This window comes from Buteo buteo, chromosome 5 (genome assembly GCF_964188355.1).
Source record: "Buteo buteo chromosome 5, bButBut1.hap1.1, whole genome shotgun sequence".
Taxonomy (NCBI): Eukaryota; Metazoa; Chordata; class Aves; order Accipitriformes; family Accipitridae; genus Buteo; species Buteo buteo.
The window spans coordinates 48,085,138-48,105,567 of NC_134175.1; the positions used below are offsets into that span (position 1 = coordinate 48,085,138).

Consider the following 20,430-nt stretch of genomic DNA (forward strand, 5'->3'; position numbering starts at 1 on the left):
TCAGATCTTATACCTCAGCATAGGCAGTATAAAACTTTTGAAAATGGTCATTATTTTTATCTAACTGGTTCTTAAAATATCACATTTAAGACGCATAGGAATATTAAGCTTTTTTTTTTTTATGTGGTTTTCTGTCTGTCTTTCCCTCTGCCTTCTAGTTTTGTCATATATTAGCCAGTTTCATCCAACACAGAAGGTGAAATCTCACTGACATTCACTTTGGAAAAATCTCATGACAGTCGATAGCTGGGTACTCACCCAAACAAATCCTGCTTTTGCTGGGGGAAACACAATCAAGATTCAGCTGTTGTTCATCACTCCCTGTGTTAGTAGATGGGTAATTAATAAGCCTGTGCACAGCATAAGCTCGTGGGCCAGAGAGATGGAGATGTGAGAACGAGTGTTTTGCAGACCCTGGAAAACCTTAGCAAAAGAGCTGCAAGTAGTTCAGCGGAAGACTGGAGGGGAGAAAGAGAGGAGCAAAGGGAAGAGCTGGGAAATATCACAAAGGTGAGAGTGAGGGCAAAAGTGCAGCTATCCAGAGAGAGTGGGTGTTGTGGAGCCCTGGGATGGATGTCTGATGTCTGTGGAGGAGCAAGTTAAAGGCAGGAGAGAAATCTGCAGGAAATCAGGCAGCGCATGGAACAACCTTGTGAAGAGTATGATCTGTTCAAACATTAACGATTTATGTTTAGGAGTGTGAATGCCAAAACGTAACAAAATCTGGGGCACAACATCCTCCTTCTTCTCTGTATGGCCTATAGGCCAAAGATGTACTTTGACTTTTACTGGTAGACTAAAAACTGAAGCTCAGGGTAGCACCTGCAACTCGGATGGGTGGCAGGGTGCACTCACAGAGGAGGATTTAAGGAGCTGTGTGTTCATATCTGCTGGCTCAGACATGGGCATCCCGATGCATTCCTAATGCCTGGTCTGTACACACACCAAGTAACAACATCCAAAATGCATCTAACCTGGTAGAGCATCGCATTAGGACACTGATGAAAAGCAGGAGATGTTGGGGAGAAAAAGTAAAAGAATCTCAGGGTTTTATGAAACTCTCTTGGAATAAAAAGGAGAGAGGAGTCTGGAGTTGAAGGTGGAAGTCTAGACCTCAGGCGATTAGACAGAAGTAAGGGATCTGTCCTGTTTGGTTTGCAGTGCTTGTGGTGTGCCTCCCTTGAGAGACAGGAACCCTCCCAGTCCCTCTGCTTTACCCGCAGTAGGAATTTGCAGGAAAGAATAGTAAGTTCAGGGCTGCTGGCAGTGAGGTTTCTTTCTGTAAGCATTTACATGAATCAAACCTGACAAGGAGCACAGGCTACATAATAGGCTTAAAAAAAACCTGCATAAATATAGATATTTGTTGTAGAGTATTATGTAAATAATAAGTATGCACAGATGTAGAAGTAAAAGGGAGACAGTTGACACAAAATCAAGAATCTTGCAAAACTACACTTATTGAAGTCTTCATGACGGATAGGTATGGTTCATGTTGGGTTTCCACTTTTGATCAGAAAAGTATCTTAGCACAAGCAAGCCTTCTTCTGCAGTGCTTGAAAACTACACATGCAACTTTGGGCTGGAGCAGCAGACCTGAAATTAAAACTAGCAAGAATTTTGTTAAAATAAAGTGAAGGAAATGGACTGCCCTGCTTTTCTTGATCAGGATGATAAATAAGCAACCTAAGTCACGAAAAGCAAATCAAGAACCAGGTCATAAGTGCTGGGTATGGTCACAGCTTTGCTGAAGTGCAAAAGAAAATTGCCCATATTGTCCAGTTGCCCTGTCCTTGAAATCATATAGCTGGTTGAGCAAGATGCTGTGCCAGAGCTTTCTGGCATGGTTGTGGACATCCAGCTATTGCAGCTATGAGGGTTCTGGATCAGAGCAGGCTGATGCTTGCTTCTCTCACAATTTGGACAGAGCAAGTCTGAATCTGCCTCCATTCAAATACATGCACAAATACTGTATTTCTTTCTTTTGTATGTAGGGTTATTGCAGCAATCATATACACAATTATTGAATGTGTTATTCTGGAACTTATGCTATCCATAACTCAAAGCTCATTTCAAAATCCTCTCTAAGAAAAAGTATTAGCAGCTATGTGCTGTTTGCCAGGAGTTCTGTACATCAGTGACCTCCCTGGTTTCTAAATGAAGACTGTGTGTGTCCCTGCTTCCAAAACCAGTTCTCAAAGAAACGGAGTTTGTCATAGTACCAAACTATAGACCTGTCCTCGTTTTGGCTGGCATTGGGTTAATTTTCATCATAGTAGCTAGTATGGGGCTATGTTTTGGATTTTTGCTGGAAACAGTGCTGATAATTCAGGGATGTTTTCACTGAGCAGTGCTTACCCAGAGCCAAGGGCTTTTCTGCTTCTCACCCCACCAGCGAGGAGGCTGGGGGGGCACAAGGAGTTGGGAGGGGACACAGCCGGGACAGCTGACCCCAACTGACCCAAGGGATATTCCAAACCATAGGACGTCACAATCAGCACATAAAGCTGGGGGAAGGAGAAGGAAGAGGGGGGGACAACATTGGGAGTGATGGTGTTTGTCTTCCCAAGTCCCCATTAGTCGTGACAGAGCCCTGCTGTCCTGGAGATGGCTGAACACCTGCCTGCCCATGGGAACTGCTGAATGAATTCCTTGGCTTGCTTTGCTTGCGCGCACAGCTTTTGCTTTCCCTATTAAACTGTCTTTATCTCAACCCATGAGTTTTCTCACTTTTACCCTTGCGATTCTCTCCCCCATCCCAGCGTGGGGGGAGTGAGTGAGCGGCTGCGTGGTGCTTGGTTGCCAGCTGGGGCTAAACCACAAGACCTATGATCTTTAGTTCACATGGAGTGAATCTGGTTTTGTGCTTTGAGGGTCTCTGGTACCCTGTATGGATTGCAGAAGTGAGCGCTGGGAGAGTATGGGAAAAGGATTTTGCAAGTACTCACTGCATGTGAGAAATGGACTGGCTCAATTTCACACTGAAAAGATCCATGTGCTGCAACAATATGGTAAATTCTTTTTGCTTAGAAATCTCACTGACATTTTATGTTTATTTGATCCTTCTATTTTTAAAAGGCTTGCTTGCAATTTACTTTAGCAATAGAAAGGAGGAGGAGTGTGCTATTAACTATAGAATATTGCCTTGATAGTTGGTAAAATGTAAGATCTGATTGCACATTTATGGCTCTTACTGGCATACCAAAGCACGTCTTAGTTTCAGTCCCTCGAAGGTGCTTCAGGGCAGAACCCCTGGCAGCATCTCACGACTCCCCACAAATGACTGCAGTGATGCCACTCAAAGGGATTTGGGCATGAGGGTGCTCGTGAGTGTCATCATGGTCCTTATGTCCATGCTAGTATCCAACTGGTTGGTTTTAGTAATTTTCCCATCTTTACAGTTACTGAATTAGAATAAGATCTGGTTATTACACTTGGGTTTTTATTCACAATTGGTTGAACATTCTGTACTGGTAGATTGTGGGTTGTTTACACAACATAAAGCATGATATAAAGGCATTACAGGTTTGCTCTGAATTTTTGGCTTTGGTCAGTGTAAATCAGAGCTTTTAATGTTTTAATTCTATAGCTCATAAACTGTTGTGAATTTGTTATTTGTCATGTGTGCATGAGTGTGAGTATTTGGGGAAGGAGGTTGTTCAGGGCTTTTTGTTTTCTATTGGATTTAACAAGATTTAAGGATGAAATTTCCTGTGGTGCCTGCAAACAGCCTGATGTAAAGAAGTTACAGGTATGTATCTGGAGTGTCTGGCTTTGGTCAGTTTAAATCAGACATATAATTTTGTAAACTTTTCTAGCATTTAATTCTATGTATACTTCAGAAAATCACTTTGTTTAGCTACATATTTCACTGAACTGCTTTCACTGTTTTGCATTAAAGTAAATAAACTAATCACTAGAAAAGACTAATCTCCCTGATCTGATTTGCAGGGAATAGTATGGATCACAGAGCATGCAACCTTCCATGTCCCTTATCATGAGGATTTGATATCCTTTTAAAATTCGGTTTCTATTGACTTTGTTACTATCAAGCTAATAGTCCTCTTCCCACTCAGCCAGGTCTGTGCTTTGAGTGGAAGGAACTGGGAGTTAAAACAGTAGATTAAACTGGTATTGATGTTTGACTTTTCAGATGCTTGTTTATTGCAACTGCACCATCAAAAAGCAAACTAAAATTGCTATGAAAAGAAGAAAAGCTTCAAAACTAGCATGAAGATTGTCAATCCCTGAGAATTACCCACAAATATGTTTTATGTGACTGGGAAAAATCTGTCGCCATCAATATAAACAGAGTACATAGGTGTCAGTCAGGATGCATCAATGGTAGGTTAGGTTCACAATTTTTTTTTCCTTTTGATTCTTAACTATGTTTCCTTTGTAAATTTTGTAACTCTAACTTTTTTGTGGCTGGAGGTGTTCATTTGTTCATGATATTTTCAAAAGCAAGTAAGTCCTATGTTCAAAAATTTATCTTTTGACGAGTAATCTCAAAGCCTTGATATTTACTCATTATGCCTACTCATTATGACTTTTGTAATTATGACCACTAATGCCACCTTTCTTTTTAGCCTGAAAAGAATATATTGGTATAAATTTTTATGGCCCAGATCTGTAGAAACTGTAGAATAATTTTATTCATATAATATGACATTATTATTAGGATTCAGAGCGCACTCGTGAGGACCACTCCTCTGTAGATGTCTGGGAGAAAGAAACAGTGTGTTTTGTAAATAAACATTTAAAAGATTTTTTTTTTCCCCGGTTTGCATTTGGTATTAAATCATAAATTGGTTTAACTAGGAAAAAGCTGAATAACTGAAACCAATAATATCTTGAATTGCGTAATTTGTATTTTCATATTTATTCTTTATCTATTTTCCAATATTATCCAGTAAGCTGAGGAAAAATTTGATATTAAGTGGGTATAACAGGTCTCAAAAGAAAGGTTTTCATTTTCAAGTTATTTAGAACCTCTTTTACAAAGTATTGATATCTTAGTGAAACTTCTTTAATGTCAGCTTGAAGGAAATAAGAATATATTCTTAATATCTTTAAGCTCTATGTAAAGAACGTAATCCCAGTGGAATGGAAGCAGCATATTAAAGTGTGTTTTATGTCGCAACAGTATATAGAGATCTGCATGAAGTGTTCCCTGCTTTACAGAAATTATTACTGAAGAAAAATGTATTTGATAGAAACAGTTGAGTTAGCTTCTAAACGATAATACAATAACACTGCCTCACTTACTGTCCATCTGTTGTCAAGTGAACAAGTATATACTAGAGGGAAAGTGGGGGGCATAGGCATAGGAAATTTTCAAACCTCCCTCAGTTGGCTAGATAGGAAAACTCAACACTGTGGAATGAAAAAGGCAATAATTAATATGAGAAAAAAGGAAAACAGCATTCGTAAAAAGAGACCTAATTTTTTCTTGATAATATAAACAATCAAAGTAATAGTAACTATGACTTTGTTAATGCTATGTCCACCAAAGTCAGTGGAATTATTATAATGAAGAGGAGAATTAAGCCCAATGACTCACTATTTGAAAAGAAAAAAACCTTTTTAAAGAATAATGCCATTTAATAATTTCTTTTTTTTGTATATTAATAGCACTCCGTTTTGGCCAGAAAAATTTAGGAGTAGTAAGTATGGTGTTTGCTGTTCTCACAAGCATGTTTGACGCTTATTTTGAAACCCAATTTTGAAAAATTGATACAATTAATTGTTAAAGTCTATTGCACCCTCACTACCATATAAAGTGTTTTGCCATATTAGCAAAAAGCTTGGCTGTGGTTTTTCTTTGTTTACTAATCTAAACAAATTTGAAAATCTGGTCAATTCCTGCGGAGAAGATCGGACAGAAATTCTACAATTTCAGGTAACTCTTTTTCTGAGGCCCTTACGGTGATATAAAATGTAATTCTCCCTTGAAGGTCTGGTCACACCAGCATCACAGAGTGGCCGCACGGACAGAGGCTACCACCTTTACATACAGTATGTTTCTTTGTAGATATCCTGCTGACTTAAGAAATTAACTGTTTTTTTCTTTGAAAAGTCTAGTATACATTTTTTACTTTATATAGTCTAATTTATTCATGGAGAGCTTCTATTGACCCAATACACCATGATGGCTCTGTCTGCACTGTTGTGATGTATCACGTCAGCAAAACACATATTGTATGTGCCAAAAAGTATCCATTTACTTGACAGACTAACAGCCCTTAAATAATCATTATGGCACCATGATCTGGAATTTAAAGACCACTCAATTGATAGAAGTGGGAGAAACATATTTATTTCAAAGTCAATGTGTTCTCATACAAAATCTCCAAAGCAGATGCTTGACGTAGAGAACTGAAATACTCTGTCCCCTTTCACCCGAGGATCTCAAAACAATTTAAATCTTTTCTTCAAATGTCTCCCTCATGTTTTGTCCTTGAAAACAGGAATTAAGCTTAAAAATAAAGCACAATTATATAAACGGTGAGATTTCTATAGTACATATTTCATCCTCAACTTGCATGACTGGCCTGAATAAAGCTCTGAGCTTATTCTTCCATAGGGGAGAGACATCTTTGTTTGGAAGACCCCACCTGAGGAATTGTAATAGCTGACCCCATATTTTGCTCAGTATAATTTATTTTTTTAAAATAGTTGGTGTTTTAATTAGTATTATTTAATTAGAGCACCCGAAAAAGCCTCCGCCCAAAGCAGTGTGATAAATTCAGAAAAGTCTATATAATCATTCTAAAAATAACACAGTGTAATTGATGTAACTGCTGTTGCAGTTGGGTCTGAGGGACCTGTGTAGTTGTGGGTCACAGCTCTGAAAATGTGGTTGGGTTCACAAATTTCTTAATAACATTACTGAAATTTATTGATATGAAAATGGGATATCTGTAAGTGTGTTTGGTAAGCATTAACTTCTCACCTTCTCACCGTCAGTTTTGCTCTCTTTGATTTCTTTGCTGGCTATTTTCTTTCCAGAACTTTCCACATAGAAAGTTAAACTTCAAGTGTCATTACTTCACTGAAACTAATTTGTCCTTATTATTCCTCATTACCTTTTATCTTGTAATTGCTCTTTAGAGCTTCATGCAATCTCCATATTAGATCCCTCTATGTGTGTTTTACTAGTCCTGATTTTTTTTTATAAGCAACATGGTCAATATATACAAATGGTAAGCACCAACCTGATTTGCTATCTGCAGTAATTGGATTCTGCATTTAATTACAGGTGGTAATGACATTTTAAGCACCTTATACAGGTGTTGGGAGGGGGTTATGAAATGTTAAGCAACATTAAGAAAGTCTAAGCTTCTGGAGCATTGCCAAATTTCAGAGGTGCCTTTCAACTCCAAATTGCAGTTTTCATGTGAGGATAATTATAGCTCTGGCCACCTGGACTGCTCCTGTTGGAGTCAGGCAGAGCAGAGGAGTAAGCCTGTCTGTAAGCCACACTTCGCATCTTCTGTCTTTCTACATGTTTTCATTTAAAATTATTCCAAATATGTTATGGTTTGTATTCTGATCCGTAAAAATACTGCATGGCCATGTATTTGTGTTTGTGTGCTGGTCAAAACCAGTGGCAGTATACATTATTAATGTATCGGCAGCGTAGCTGAGATTGAGTGACCTTGGAAAAGATATTTGAATTATGTTGATGGCCTCCTTGATCTTGGGGGAGTTTTAATTCACGTCTATAATTCCAGCCTGAGAAAATTAGACGGAGATTTGTTTTGGAGCTAATGGGAAAATATATGGCCAGCAAAAGGAGTTGCCTTCTCCTTCATTACTCATGTAACTTCTCCTGGAAAATAACTTCTTCCTAACAATGGCATTTCAGAGTTAGCATTTCCAAAATCAACATACATTCTTCTGTTTCTTCGGTCCTGCCCTTTAAAAGAAAGTGAAAGAGGCAGCAGTTTTATATGTCCTACAGAAACCTAATTCTGTTCTTAATTTCTCGTCCTTTTCTTCCCTTCCTACAGAACCTCTGCTTATTAGTACAAAAGCCCAAAGGCTTATCCCACCTCTGCTTGCACAGTGTTGATTGCCTGCTGGGTCAGGATGCCTGAGCCGACGGTCAGGGGCCTCAAGATCTTCCCCTTGGAACACACAGCTTTATTTCTGAGATTGATCTTAATTCTTCATCTCTAATAGCCTTTTCTGGTGTGAAATCCTGGATTTAGTGACCTTAACAGGACTTCAGTTCCGAGGACTTCTGGTCTTTTGAACTGCCCTTTAAGAAGCACATCATTATTGTGTGATACTGTAGTCCTTTTCCCTGCAAATAAGTGCGTTACATCGCATGCATACCTTGGGGGTATGCAGGTAAACAACCCTGGGGTTGTTCAGCCTGGAGAAAAGGAGGCTGAGGGGAGACCTTATCGCTCCTACAACTACCTGAAAGGAGGGTGTAGTGAGGTGGGTGTCAGTCTCTTCTCCCAAGTATCAAGTGATAGAACAAGAGGAAATAGCCTCAAGTTGCACCAGGGGTGGTTTAGATTGGATATTAGGAAAAATTTCTTCACTGAAAGGGTTGTCAAGCATTGGAACAGGCTGCCCAGGGAAGTGGTTGGGTTGCCATCCCTGGAGGTATTTAAAAGACGTGTAGATGTGATGCTCAGGGACATGGTTTGGTGGAGGGCTTGGCAGTGTTGATGGTTGGATGCGATGATCTTAAAGGTCTTCTCCCAACCTAAGTGATTCTATGATTCTATGCTGTCTATGTAGAACATTTCTGCCTATGTGTTTTGGGTTTGTGTGGCGGGGTTTTGGTAGCGGGGCAGGGGCTGCAGGGGTGGTTCCTGTGAGAAGCTGCTAGAAGCTTCTACAGCTCCAGGTGGGACCCGCCGCTGGCCAAGGCCGAGCCCGTCAGCGATGGCGGTAGCGCCTCTGGGAGAACAGACTTGAGAAGGGGAACCTGCAGTGAGCGGGGGATTGGAACGGGAGAGGAACCCCTCTGCAGACGCCGAGGTCAGCGAAGGAGGAGGAGGAGGAGGAGCGGGGAGGAGGGGATGCCCCCGCAGCCCGCGGTGAGGCGGCAGGCTGTGCCCCCCAGCCCGTGGAGGGCAGCGGGGGAGCAGACGCCCGTCTGCAGCCCGGGGAGAGAGGAGCCCACGGCGGAGCAGGGGGAGGGATGCCCCCAAGATGGCCGCCGCTCCCTGGGGAAGCCCGCGCTGGAGCAGGCTGTGCCTGAAGGACTGCGGCCCACAGAAAGGACCCACGTGAGGGAAGTTTGTGAGGAACTGCGGCCCGTGGGAGGGACCCCCGGTGGGGCAGGGGAAGAGTGAGGAGTCCTGGCCCTGAGGAGGAAGGAGCGGCAGAGACAAGGGGTGAGGAACTGACCCCAACCCCCACTCCCCGTCCCCCTGCGCTGCTGGAGGGGAGGAGGGAGAGAATTCGGGAGTGGAGTTGAGCCGGGAAGGAGGGACGGGTCAGGGGAAGGTGTTTTAAGGTTTGGGTTTACTTCCTATTATCCTTGTTTTGATTGGTAGTAAATTAAATTGAATTTGTTTTTTTTTTTCCCCCAAGTTGAGCCTGTCTTTTGCCCGTGACCATAAGTGGGGAGTGATCCTTCCCAGTCCTTGTCTTGATCCATGAGCATTTCTCTATATTTTCTCCTCCTTATCCCACCAGGACTGGGGGGGGAGGAGTGAGCGAGCAGCTTCATGGTGCTTTGTTGCCAGCTGGGTTTAAACCATGACACTATGAAATATAAAACCAAGCAAATATCTTTAAAAATTGTTGTGAAGGAAACTCAAAAATCAAGAACAGCTAAAGGTGAAGCTCACACTAATACTTATCTTGCTTGTCTGTACCAAATTAACTAGCTGACCTTTCCAAGTATTATAATGTCAGAGTGATTGGCGTGCCAGAACTAAGATTTTGTTTGTCCTTCTAGGGCATCTGACCTCTGGCTGCATGAATAGCTGTGCTGTACATTGCATTTACAAGATCAGGTACTTTTATAGATACACAGTTTCTGTATTTTTGTATATAGAGAAAGAATATTGTAGATCAGTCATAAATGAATTCATAAATAGTGTGTAATACACAGAGTTCACTGTAGTTCATCACATTGATTCACTCTAGACTGTGGCAGTACTTTTCCCTCTCCACAGTTAATGCTGAAACCAACTTCTTGTGTGAAGTCCTCTCTTAGCTTCTCTATAGTTATACTGAAGACAAAGGAGAAGGTTCTGCAAATTAAGCATGCCAGCTGTTACCTTGCTTTTTAAAAATTTTTTCTGGAATAGTTTTTTTTCTCAATTTTGCTCCAAGTCAGCTTGAACTTCAAGTGCTTCTCCATCCCATTATCTCTGCACCATTAGTACAAGGGATGGACTAACCCAGCAGCCAGGTCCTCCTCACTGCTGGGCTCTGCTGTGGAGCCACCCAGTGTGACTGCCTGAGCTATTTCCCTCCCAGCATGGACTGGTGTTTCACCAGTCTAGCATTCGTATGGGATATCTGGGAGAGGAGGAGGAATGAGTACCAGAAGACACCTCCTGTTCTTAATTTCTTCTTTATCAAGTATGCTTTTATGTGTGGTATCAGGAATTAAAACCAAATTATCCACATTAAATTACTGATCCTCCTGTAAGGACATAATACCATTTCAAACCCTTCTCCAAGGGATTCTAAAGCTGGAGAAGATTACTCCAGGGGACTGGATTCAGAGGCTTGTGGGTTTGACCACCCTGCAGACCAATGCTTTCCAAAAGCACTACAGTCAGCTCAGTTTCCAGAGTTCAAAGCTCTGATTTTGGGGTGCTGTAAGACAAGCATAAACCTTCTAAAGTAAATGAGAAGCTATCGACAAATTTGGAGTCTGTTGTTTTTAATGATTATGGGCCTCTGTCAGTACTTAGGTGAAGAGGTGTTTTCTGACATCCAGGTCACAGGCACATACTACGTATGCAGAATTAGCATTCAAAGGTTGTTGCGCAGACATATGGTCAAATACTCAGAAATTAGTATAGCTTTATCTTTAGATAGCTTTAATCACTGGTCTTCACTAAAATCTTGGTGAGTATCCACTGAACATGTTTCAACGTTATGTTCCCCAAACTAAAGGAAGCCCTTCTCTTTAAAAGGACTGACATGATGATGACCTTCAAACTGTTACCACTGACATCGGGGGAAATTCATACTGCCTGCCACTCACCCATCACATGGAAGAGCTGAGGACAGTGCTGGCAACATACTTTGGGAAGAGTCAAGTGATAGCAATTTATGGATTCAAAGGTACGTTTGCCGAAGTGTTTTGCATTTGTGGAACCCATTTTACAGAAGGTATTTGCAACTCTCTGGATCACCATTGTTCCCATTTGTAAATACCATGATGTCTTAGGTAAATGTGGTCAGGAAATGGATCCTCTTTATTTTTAGTGTCTTCATTTTGGGTGAAAAAACCAACAATCCAAACCAAATCCAGCTAAACAAACCCTAGGTTTTTATATGAAGAAGAATCCCTTCTTTAACAAAAAAACTCTCAAAAGCATTAATGGATTTTTTCCATTTGTGAGCAATTTTTTTTTAAGTTATATTTGCTTAAGCAGCTGCTTCCCCCCCGCCACCATTTTAATGAAAAAGAGATTGTAAAATATTTTGAGTAAATATTTTCTTTAGGATGTAGAACACACAATGCGTTACTAGGTAGTATTATTGTCTACAAGGATATTTGGGAGACAGGAGTTCCTCTTTAAGATCCTAGTTTTCATACAGAAAACAGCTCAGAGGTTGCCATGGGCTGAGGGGTCCATCCCCATGAACTGTGCTGCATGTTCAGGGTTTTACCCTGTACAAACTGGTAGACAGATTACAAATAGAAAAAAAATAAATCTATATTTTAAAGAGAAGATTTTAGTGATTAAAGTTAATTCCACTAGCCTTAATAACAGTCTGTTGTGACATTTTGATTTTTTTTTTCATTTTTCTTCTGTCCAAATGAGTGAGTTCCCAGTGTATGTTCATGATGTAGAATATACCATGAGTGACTATTGTCTTACACTTCTGGAGATGGACAGCTGTTGATGAGAGGGCAGCATATAATCTCACTAGTATGGTGGAAAAAAGAAAAATGAATGGTAAATGTTCCCCAGGTCAGGTGCACCCTTGGGAATACATACCCTGCACATCAGAGAGTTAGGCCACTACCCTTTCCTCAAGAGAAAAATAAATACTGGTGGTTCAAAATGCCATTTTCTACTACATTTTTATTTAAAGCTTTCCCCTCCGAGCTTGCTTTATTTAGCTAGAAAGCATGCTTCCCCTCAAATATTTATTATTAATGTGTTCTGTAGGTTTTCTTAAATAAAAAATAATATTTGTACTTAAAGTTTACACCCACAGAAAATATTTTACAGGTATTAGTTTAAGAAAAATACAAGTCCTTAGCTGCAGCTAAGATAACGTGGGTTGTATACAGTGTGATAGAGCGAACAAGGGCCATTCACTTTTTAAATCAAATATTGCCCTTGAAATGTTGGGAAAACTGCACGGGAATTTTGGAAAAGGGCCTTCTGCCTTGTATTAGGAAAAATGCTGAAGCTGTCAATGTTAATTTTGTCACGACACTAAGAAACTCACCCCCAGAAAGTGGAGCCGTATAAACATTAAGGGAAATTTATACGTTCCTAATTGCAACAGCACGGCTCTTTTGCAGACCCAACACCAAGCTTGCTTCCCCCAGGGACCAGGCCAAGTACGAGGATGCTCGTGCTAAAAACTCAGCCTCCGCGGAGCCGCTCTGGCTCAGTGGAGACCCTGCGGGAGCCCCGGAGCAGCGGAGCAGAGAGGTTTCCAGGTCTGCCAGGGGGAGTCGGGATACTAGTGACTCTTTGGAAAATGGGGGGGAATAATTTGATGTACTGTAAACTCTAATAAACCGGACTCCCAAAAGAGAAGTGATTTGAAGCAAAGACTAACTACCACGTTTTTCTCAAGTGGAGAAAAGTGAAGCAAAGGCAGTGAGAGAGAGACAAAGCAGCCAGACAAGGGACTAGTAATGGCTTACGGCATGTTTGCCACAGCTGATGTATGTTTGTTTTCCACTTCTCACCTCCCTGTGCAATCTCAGGCCGTGCTCTGTACTCTGTCCTTGTTTATATTTGATGTCACAGCAAGAAGACAAGGTGCCATTAGCTTTTACTTTAAAGGTCATATTGAAGTTATTTTCCTCTAATCTCTGGGATTTCAACCATAGCAAAATAAAATAAAATTTAAAAATCTGGCCTAAGCAACCCCCCTAACCTGACCGTATCACAGAGAAATGAAGTTAAACATTGAATTGTATATTGGACAATTACTGCAAAATTGCTCAACTCGCTTTTCGGTCACTGGTGTCAGTTGTTCTCTGTATAGAAGAGAATGAATTCCTCCATATTTAGGAAATGATCCTGCAAATTTTAGCCTGCCATTAACAAAAAAAAAATAATCTCAGGATATATTTTAACCACTTTAAATCAGCGCACTGAAGACATATTTATTGTGAAGCACATGGGTAATCCTGTCCCAGCTAGTAAATGCGTTGGGGTATCAGTTGTGCTGCTGAGCTCCCAGGGCTGGATGGACATTTGGATGTCTCGACTAACCCTAGATATGAGCTTTACCTGTCCTAAATACAGAATAATGTCCTAAGCATCATAGAAAAAGGCTTTCCCCCACATTTGGGATGGGTTAAGAGAGCGTGCCTTGTCATTTCAGTTTAGCTGAAATACTGTTACTTCTTAAGCTGCAGGAACTCAACTGTACGACTGAGCTTTAAGCACCTTTTTGTAACTTCAAGCATAAGCTTATGCGGTTTGCTGAGGCAGGGCTTGCATTTTGAAATTAATGTTAACATTTATGCATGTGCTTAGTTTCAAGCAATGTCAGTACTCACATTGGACTGGGATTTATCCTTTGAGAGGCTGAACTGTAAAGAAGAAACAAACCTAGTGGGATAGTCTCCTGTGTAAATGTAATTCATAAATATTTGCAGAATCAGGTCTGCAGGCTCAAATATGTCCTGTAGCTATTTTATGGCTTTGACAATGTTACCTGTTCATTTTGTCACTTTTAATTTTTTTTTGGTTACGAGTACAGTGTTTGAAATTATTTTTCAAATCTTATTCTCTGTTGATCAGGGGAACAAAAAGAAATATCTATACAGTGTTAACATGAATATTGACCACAAGGTGAGCAGGACCCTCTTTTTTGTCAGAAGCTTGCTTGTCAGCATGCCGGTGATAGATCAGATGTAAAGAAAATCACTTCTGCAAAACCAATTTGCTAAGGGGCTTGTAAAATCCATTTTTAAAAAGTTACTGAGGCGAAAAAGTGAAGGACCAGCCAACCAGATATTTTGATCGGCTCTTCAAGGTCAAAAAACTGATTACTAATTCATCAAATATCTTACTAGTAGCGCTGTTTGAAGAGCAAACAACTCTGTGCAGATGTTCTACCTAATAATTCTAATACCATGGAAAGATGGGTAGGGTAGGAACAAACAGAATTTTTTACTTACTTTTGGCAACGCTACAGTCGTAGGAGCTGTGGTCTTCAAAGCACTGGCAGCCCAGTTCAGTACATTGTCCATTGCCATTACAGAAAGCAGGACACCGGAGAGCGGTGAGGATTTCCTCCTGGGTATCAGATGGCTGGTTTCCTACATGAAACACTCTGTTTCTGTTTCCTAACACTCTTCTTTCACATTCATTTTCCAAAAGGGCTATCAGTGCCCTCACCCAAGCCACGTCATCTTTGAGCTGCAGATCTAAAAGGCAGATATCAATTGCCTCATCCATCTGTTTTCCAAGGAGATCTTTACACACTAAGCCAATGGTGGAATTTGCAAGAATTTGGTGGCAAATCTCCCGAGCTTTGGCAGCAGTTAAGCCATTGGGAGTGGGCCATGACAGTGGAAGTTTCATCCTAATCCCTTCAAAGTAATCCTCTGGGAAAAAATATGCAAAGCTCTCTGAGTCTCTCTGGCTTGGGCCATGCAATGGGTGAAAGGATGAGTATTCATAATAGTCTTCTTGCCTTTTTGCTCTCCTCAGGTCTTCTGTTGGTTTGGTAGAGTTAATGGAACTGTTGCTTTTCATGGAAACATTGTGAGCAAGGGGTTTTAATCGGTCCTCAGGGCTACCTCGCCTTTGGACTGATTTAGGCAGATATCTCTGATCAAAAGACTTGGTCAACAGTTTCTCATCTTTTCTTAAAGTAGACTCTACTTCTGAGTGAGTGACAAACTCTGACGTAACATCTAGATACGGGATTGCAGAGGTGTAATCCACATGATCATAACGGCAACCAGAGGATGGAGGGAAAGCAGTCTGAAAGGCATTCAGCGTGTTTACCACGGGCACAGACTTAGTGCTCTCCTTCTGACATCTGCAGTAATTTTTCCTTTCCTTCCCCTCAGAAGGTGCTGGAGTCTTGTCAAATAAACTATTCCCTGGAGGTATTCTGATTTAAAAATAGAAAGAGATTAGAGGGAGGAAACTTTCAACAGATTAGTCTACAATACCAAGTACGCTTTCCTTCCCTGAGGCTGGGGAACGTATAAATTCCCAATCTACCAAAGTACTTAAGAAAATGCTTAAGTTTAATCTCTGTTTTCTTTAGTTGCTTTCGCACTGCCCTTCTTAAGTTGTCCTGTACATTCTTTAGCACTACATGGGGACTTTTTAGTAACAGATGCTTAAGTGCTTTGCTGGAGCGTTGCCTAACTGCTTGATTTCTCTTTGCAGAACTTTCTCTAAGGTGCAGGTTACCCTTTGCATATTACACGTGAAATAAGGCCTTGGATTTGTCCCTGGCGTGACTCAGATACAGCTTGGAGAATGACAAAAAAGATGTGTTTGTTTCAAATGCTTTATTATGAAAACCATCTTTATCTATTTGCCTGTGCTCTCCTTACTAGGTGTTTCCTCTAAGACTTGGATCACTATGTTTTTTCTTTCAAATGTTTTTTCCTTTAAATTTTTTTTTAATCTATACTTCATTTCATTCTTGTCTTCTAATGGAGCTTTCTTTGAGATTTTCTTCTGACACAGAGCAGTTTTCTGCGGTTTTGATCATAGGGCTAGGCTATCAAATAAGGTGAGGTGATTTTTTTTTTTTCCCCTTTTTAATTTAGTCCAGCTTTAATGATGGATGAACTTCTAGAGAGTTCAGTTTGAATAAACAGCCATGATTAAAGTTTCTTTGGAAATATCATGAGTACAAGATTTCTTATTGATCTTATTTATGCAGCACAAGAGGGATCCTGGAGCTTCATAGAAAAGGATATGCTTCTTGTTCCAATAGTTGGCAGCATGTCATTTCCAGACAAATTGGAATTATCACCAAAAATTTAAATTATTTTGGCATTAATTTTGTCTTGCAGCGAGAATGTAGAGATTACAGGAAAGTGAAAGCATTTGCCAAAATTTTGGAGCCAGACTCTAGATACTGTTGTAGAACATGTAATTGCCTTTATCCAATTTTTCCAAAATATATTGAAAATGGCATATATGATATTACTATTTTGATCATTGATACAATACTAACTTTTAAATAAAACATCATGGTGACACAGGCAACATGAACCAATTTATTCTTCTGAAACATGAGCCCAGACATTTATGAAACCATTTTTCCCAATGTGCGGGCACAACAGAATAAAGTGTGATACAACGGTAGAGCTTTCCTGCTCGCAGAAACGCAGAGGCTATTCTGCACTTTCCTACAGTCTAGAACAATAAAACATATTGGGTGATTGAGGGAATACGAGTCCTTTGGACAATGCAGTTTAGTGTCTGAGTGGGAGTCCTGCACGCACCGTTCCTCCGGCTCTGCACGGTGGTGTTACCTGCGGCTGAAGCTACCCAGACTTACATCATAAACTAACTGTAAACCTAAACTAAGGCAGCAGAAGTAGCTCTTTCTTTGAGGGAATGCTACATAAATTAGAGGCTAGGGTAAATATCACATATTTAGTAAATAACTAACTAAAAATCACATAAACTTGTCCAGAATCAGGACAGAAACTTAAACCACAAATGAGTATTTCAGTAAAATGAAACTCTTTTGCCTTGATATTTTAATGAAACAAATTCCTTTGTTATTCCTGTGAGAAACCAGATACCTTCCTTTGGTCAGCCCTGGTCAACAAGAGGCAGGTATATGGTGTGGAAAGGATGGAGCCACTGGAAACCCCATCCTTCCTCAGAGGCATGCACATACCGACAGCACCTCAGTGAGCTAGGATGTGTCTTCTGTCCCCTGCATAAGATGACCAGACTGTCATTGCTCTTAACTGCCCGTTATAATCAAGGAAGAACTAAAGACAAGTTTTTCAAACTGAGTTGGATGCTGTTATAGAGAAAGAGTCCAAAATTAATAACATTGCTGCTGGTTTCTCAAAAGATTTGAAAAATGGTTTGAAAAATTTATTTTACCTACTTAAAATACATGCTTTAAAATTCAGCTTTTCTCTGTCTGGATGCTATTTAAGGGCTGGGAGGCTCTGATGTTGTTTTATTGTTTAAAAGTTGCATTGGAAAGCCTATGTTTAAAACAGATGTGTGCCATTCAGAGCCCTGCAGCTGCTTGAGAGAGGTGGGAGCCAGGGAAAGAGCCGAACTGCCAGGTGGTGAGCACTCAGACTAGCTTCAGGTGTTGGAGAAAACCTAACATGTTCTCAGTGTTATTTAAAATGAAATTAAAAACAGCGGCAGAAAAATCACCCTGTAGGTTTTGGGGTTTACTGTGCCATTTCTCTGTGGGTGGATCAGAGACCGATCCAGTCTCCTCTGGAGGTGGCCTCAGCCTTTCCATGGGCTTGGTTTTTTTAACCAGGTTCTGAAGGGTCCTTGAGATTCACCCTTGGGAGTACTACAAGGTGAAACTCGTCACCCCTTCTGCCCTTCTCACTTAGCAGGAGCTTTTTCTGCCCTCCCTGAAGTATCTCCATCATATGTGCTGAGCCCTAGAAAACTTCTATAATTCCTACATATTGTGCTTTGGCTTCTGATCTTTCAACAAACTTGCTTTGAACAGGTCCTCCTAAGGATCTTGTTAGCCCCTTTTTGGGTAGTCAGCAGTTGATTGGTTCTTGCACCAAACTATTTCTCCATTTGCCTTCCCAGAAGGAAGCTCTGACTGATTATCACATTATTAAGATTTGAAAGATGGCTGTTGACTTCTAAATAGTAAAATTCATAATGACAGGTCAAAATTGCCATTAAATAGCCATTACTTAGGCCCACTGAATATGACTAGAATATGGTAGAGGTGTTTGTTTATTTTCTGAAATGCAACAGGTATAAAAATTTATTGTTCCTATAGGATCATTCTGATTTCCCATGTACAGATTAAGTGGTACGCTAACATGGTTTGCCTTATTTTTCCTTATTTGCAAAACATACTTTACAAACAAAACTACACAGTCAACCAAACCCATTTTGGTTGTAGGAACACCTGTTAGGCACATTTAGAGCTCAGCAATAGGAATTAAAATGTGGGATAGGGATAGGGATAGGGATATGTCAGAGCACCAGACCCCTGGCTTTAGTTCCAGACCATCTGTCTCAGAAAGTGCAAGTTTTTACAGCTCAATGTCATCATTATTAGAGTAGACATTAAGTTTTAGCATGGTACATATATTACCACACTTTGTCGAAATGTAACATTTAATCTATACTCACATATTGTAATTAGTGTTTGGGAATAAAAGAACAAGGGAAATACCAAACCCTTAATTAATCCGTATTGTCAGTTATCTACATTTTCCAGTGTGGGTGAGAACCACAATTTTTTCCACAGCTGAGTGGGATCTTCACACAGCTGTTAGCGTGACATCACTTGTGAATATAAAACTTCTCTCTCAGTAACTGCTTATGTGTATTGTGCTGACTGAAAATTAAGGCCCCGTGCTGTTCGGCTGGTAATGGGTCTCCAGGCTTCCCTCGCTAGATTAAGCGGATTTCTCTGTCAGGTCATTAGGGGAGTCTGTAATGAAATAAACCTATCAACACCCCTTGAAACAGTGCTACAGAGCATCTCGCAGGCCAGGATCCTCTCTCGCTTTGTACCTCCACTCCTCTATGAAGTCTTCCTCAGGCACATTGCTCAGGTCGTTGTGACCGATCCCGTCAAAGAGGCCACACAAACCTCTGGTGCTGTTGAAGTCGCTACCTGGCGTCCTCACCGTCAGACCCATTCCCCACTCGCTCACGTCGGCTCGAACAAACGCTCCTGAAGGGAACAGGATCTGAAGAGGCGGAAAAAACCCCCCAGTGAATCGAAGCTGTTACCAAGCTTTTTATGCAATAAAAAAATGTCCCTTTTTATAAACGAAAATATCAAAGTAAGAAGTTGGCGATGGCAGAGGTAATTTAATATCACTTAGATACACTATAAATATTTATTTGTGTTATTATTTAGCGTGCTTTCAGATTCCATGGTACTAATATCTGATAGCATTACATAAATATAAAACTGCACAAGTACTTTCTTTTTAAATTAATAATTACATCCATTGAAGTTTTCCCACTGGTAAGTTACCAGCTAATTTTTGAAGTGAATTCCATAACAATAAGGCCACCCTTGTGTCTTTGCCTGGGAAATCATTTCTTTTAGATAAACTGCCAAGTTTGAAAAACAGCTTTCTTCTCTCTGAAAAATCGTTTCATTTTCCAAGGCCGGATTACCCAGAAAATGATTGTGTTTTAAAGTGGATAAAGCAATTTTCTCATTAAAGAACTTGTGGTAGGCTTACACTGACCTTTAAAAGAAAAAAAAAATCTTGAAGTTAAGACAAAGAAGTAACTGTGTAGATAATGGATTTTTCAGATTGGTGTCCCAACCAAATAATATTAAAAAAAAAAAAAAAAGAAAAAAGAAAAAAACCCTGTTCAACTGAAATGCATTTTTGTTCATTTGCTTTATTTTTGCAGGTAAAAAGAAAATTATTTTGAAACTGATCTGTGCCAGGAGTGGGAGCAGGAGCACTCTAGCCTGATAAGTAACCTTAATATTTTTTTTGATCCCAAATTGAATGTTTTCAGTTAATCTTTAAAGTACATTAAATAGTTGGAAACATCTCATTACAATAATTTCAAAATAATTATTTTCCTTTTTCAAGTGACCCCTGCCTAAGTATAATTTATTCAGCCAAACAATGTCCACTACTTTTCTTTCTTTCAGTGGGGATTTTTTCATCCCTTCTAAGTTCCTCCCCACTAAATCTATTTATATCTGTGAAAAAGCAGCTAGCTTATATTTGTATTGCTGTGCTGGAATCCTGAGTTTACATTTTGGCTGTACTAAATAGCAATCTTGCCCATTTTAGCTTCCCAGTCATCATTTTGGGCATGAGAATACTTTTTGAGGAGCTCTCCGTGAGTGATCTCCTCGCCTGGCTGAGCG

At 40.2% G+C, this 20,430-nt stretch overlaps 1 protein-coding gene and 1 long non-coding RNA gene across 5 annotated transcripts in view; one reads left to right on the plus strand and one right to left on the minus strand.

Annotated features, from left to right (window-relative positions):
• Positions 1 to 20,430, minus strand: part of LOC142031460 (von Willebrand factor D and EGF domain-containing protein-like) — a 188,196-nt gene that overhangs the window by 89,987 nt on the left and 77,779 nt on the right. For all 4 annotated transcript variants that reach the window (XM_075028942.1, XM_075028941.1, XM_075028939.1 and 1 more), the window contains exons 10-11: positions 19,095 to 19,273; positions 14,540 to 15,483 (exon numbers count right to left, since the gene is read on the minus strand). In XM_075028942.1, the coding sequence (XP_074885043.1) occupies positions 14,540 to 15,483; positions 19,095 to 19,273 (1,123 nt within the window). The remainder of the gene's footprint in view (positions 1 to 14,539; positions 15,484 to 19,094; positions 19,274 to 20,430) is intronic.
• LOC142031468 (uncharacterized) lies at positions 4,166 to 20,010 on the plus strand. The gene is made up of 6 exons (XR_012650527.1): positions 4,166 to 4,344; positions 5,635 to 5,666; positions 8,016 to 8,451; positions 9,932 to 9,989; positions 11,127 to 11,277; positions 19,959 to 20,010. It is a non-coding gene; the product is annotated as an uncharacterized LOC142031468 (long non-coding RNA).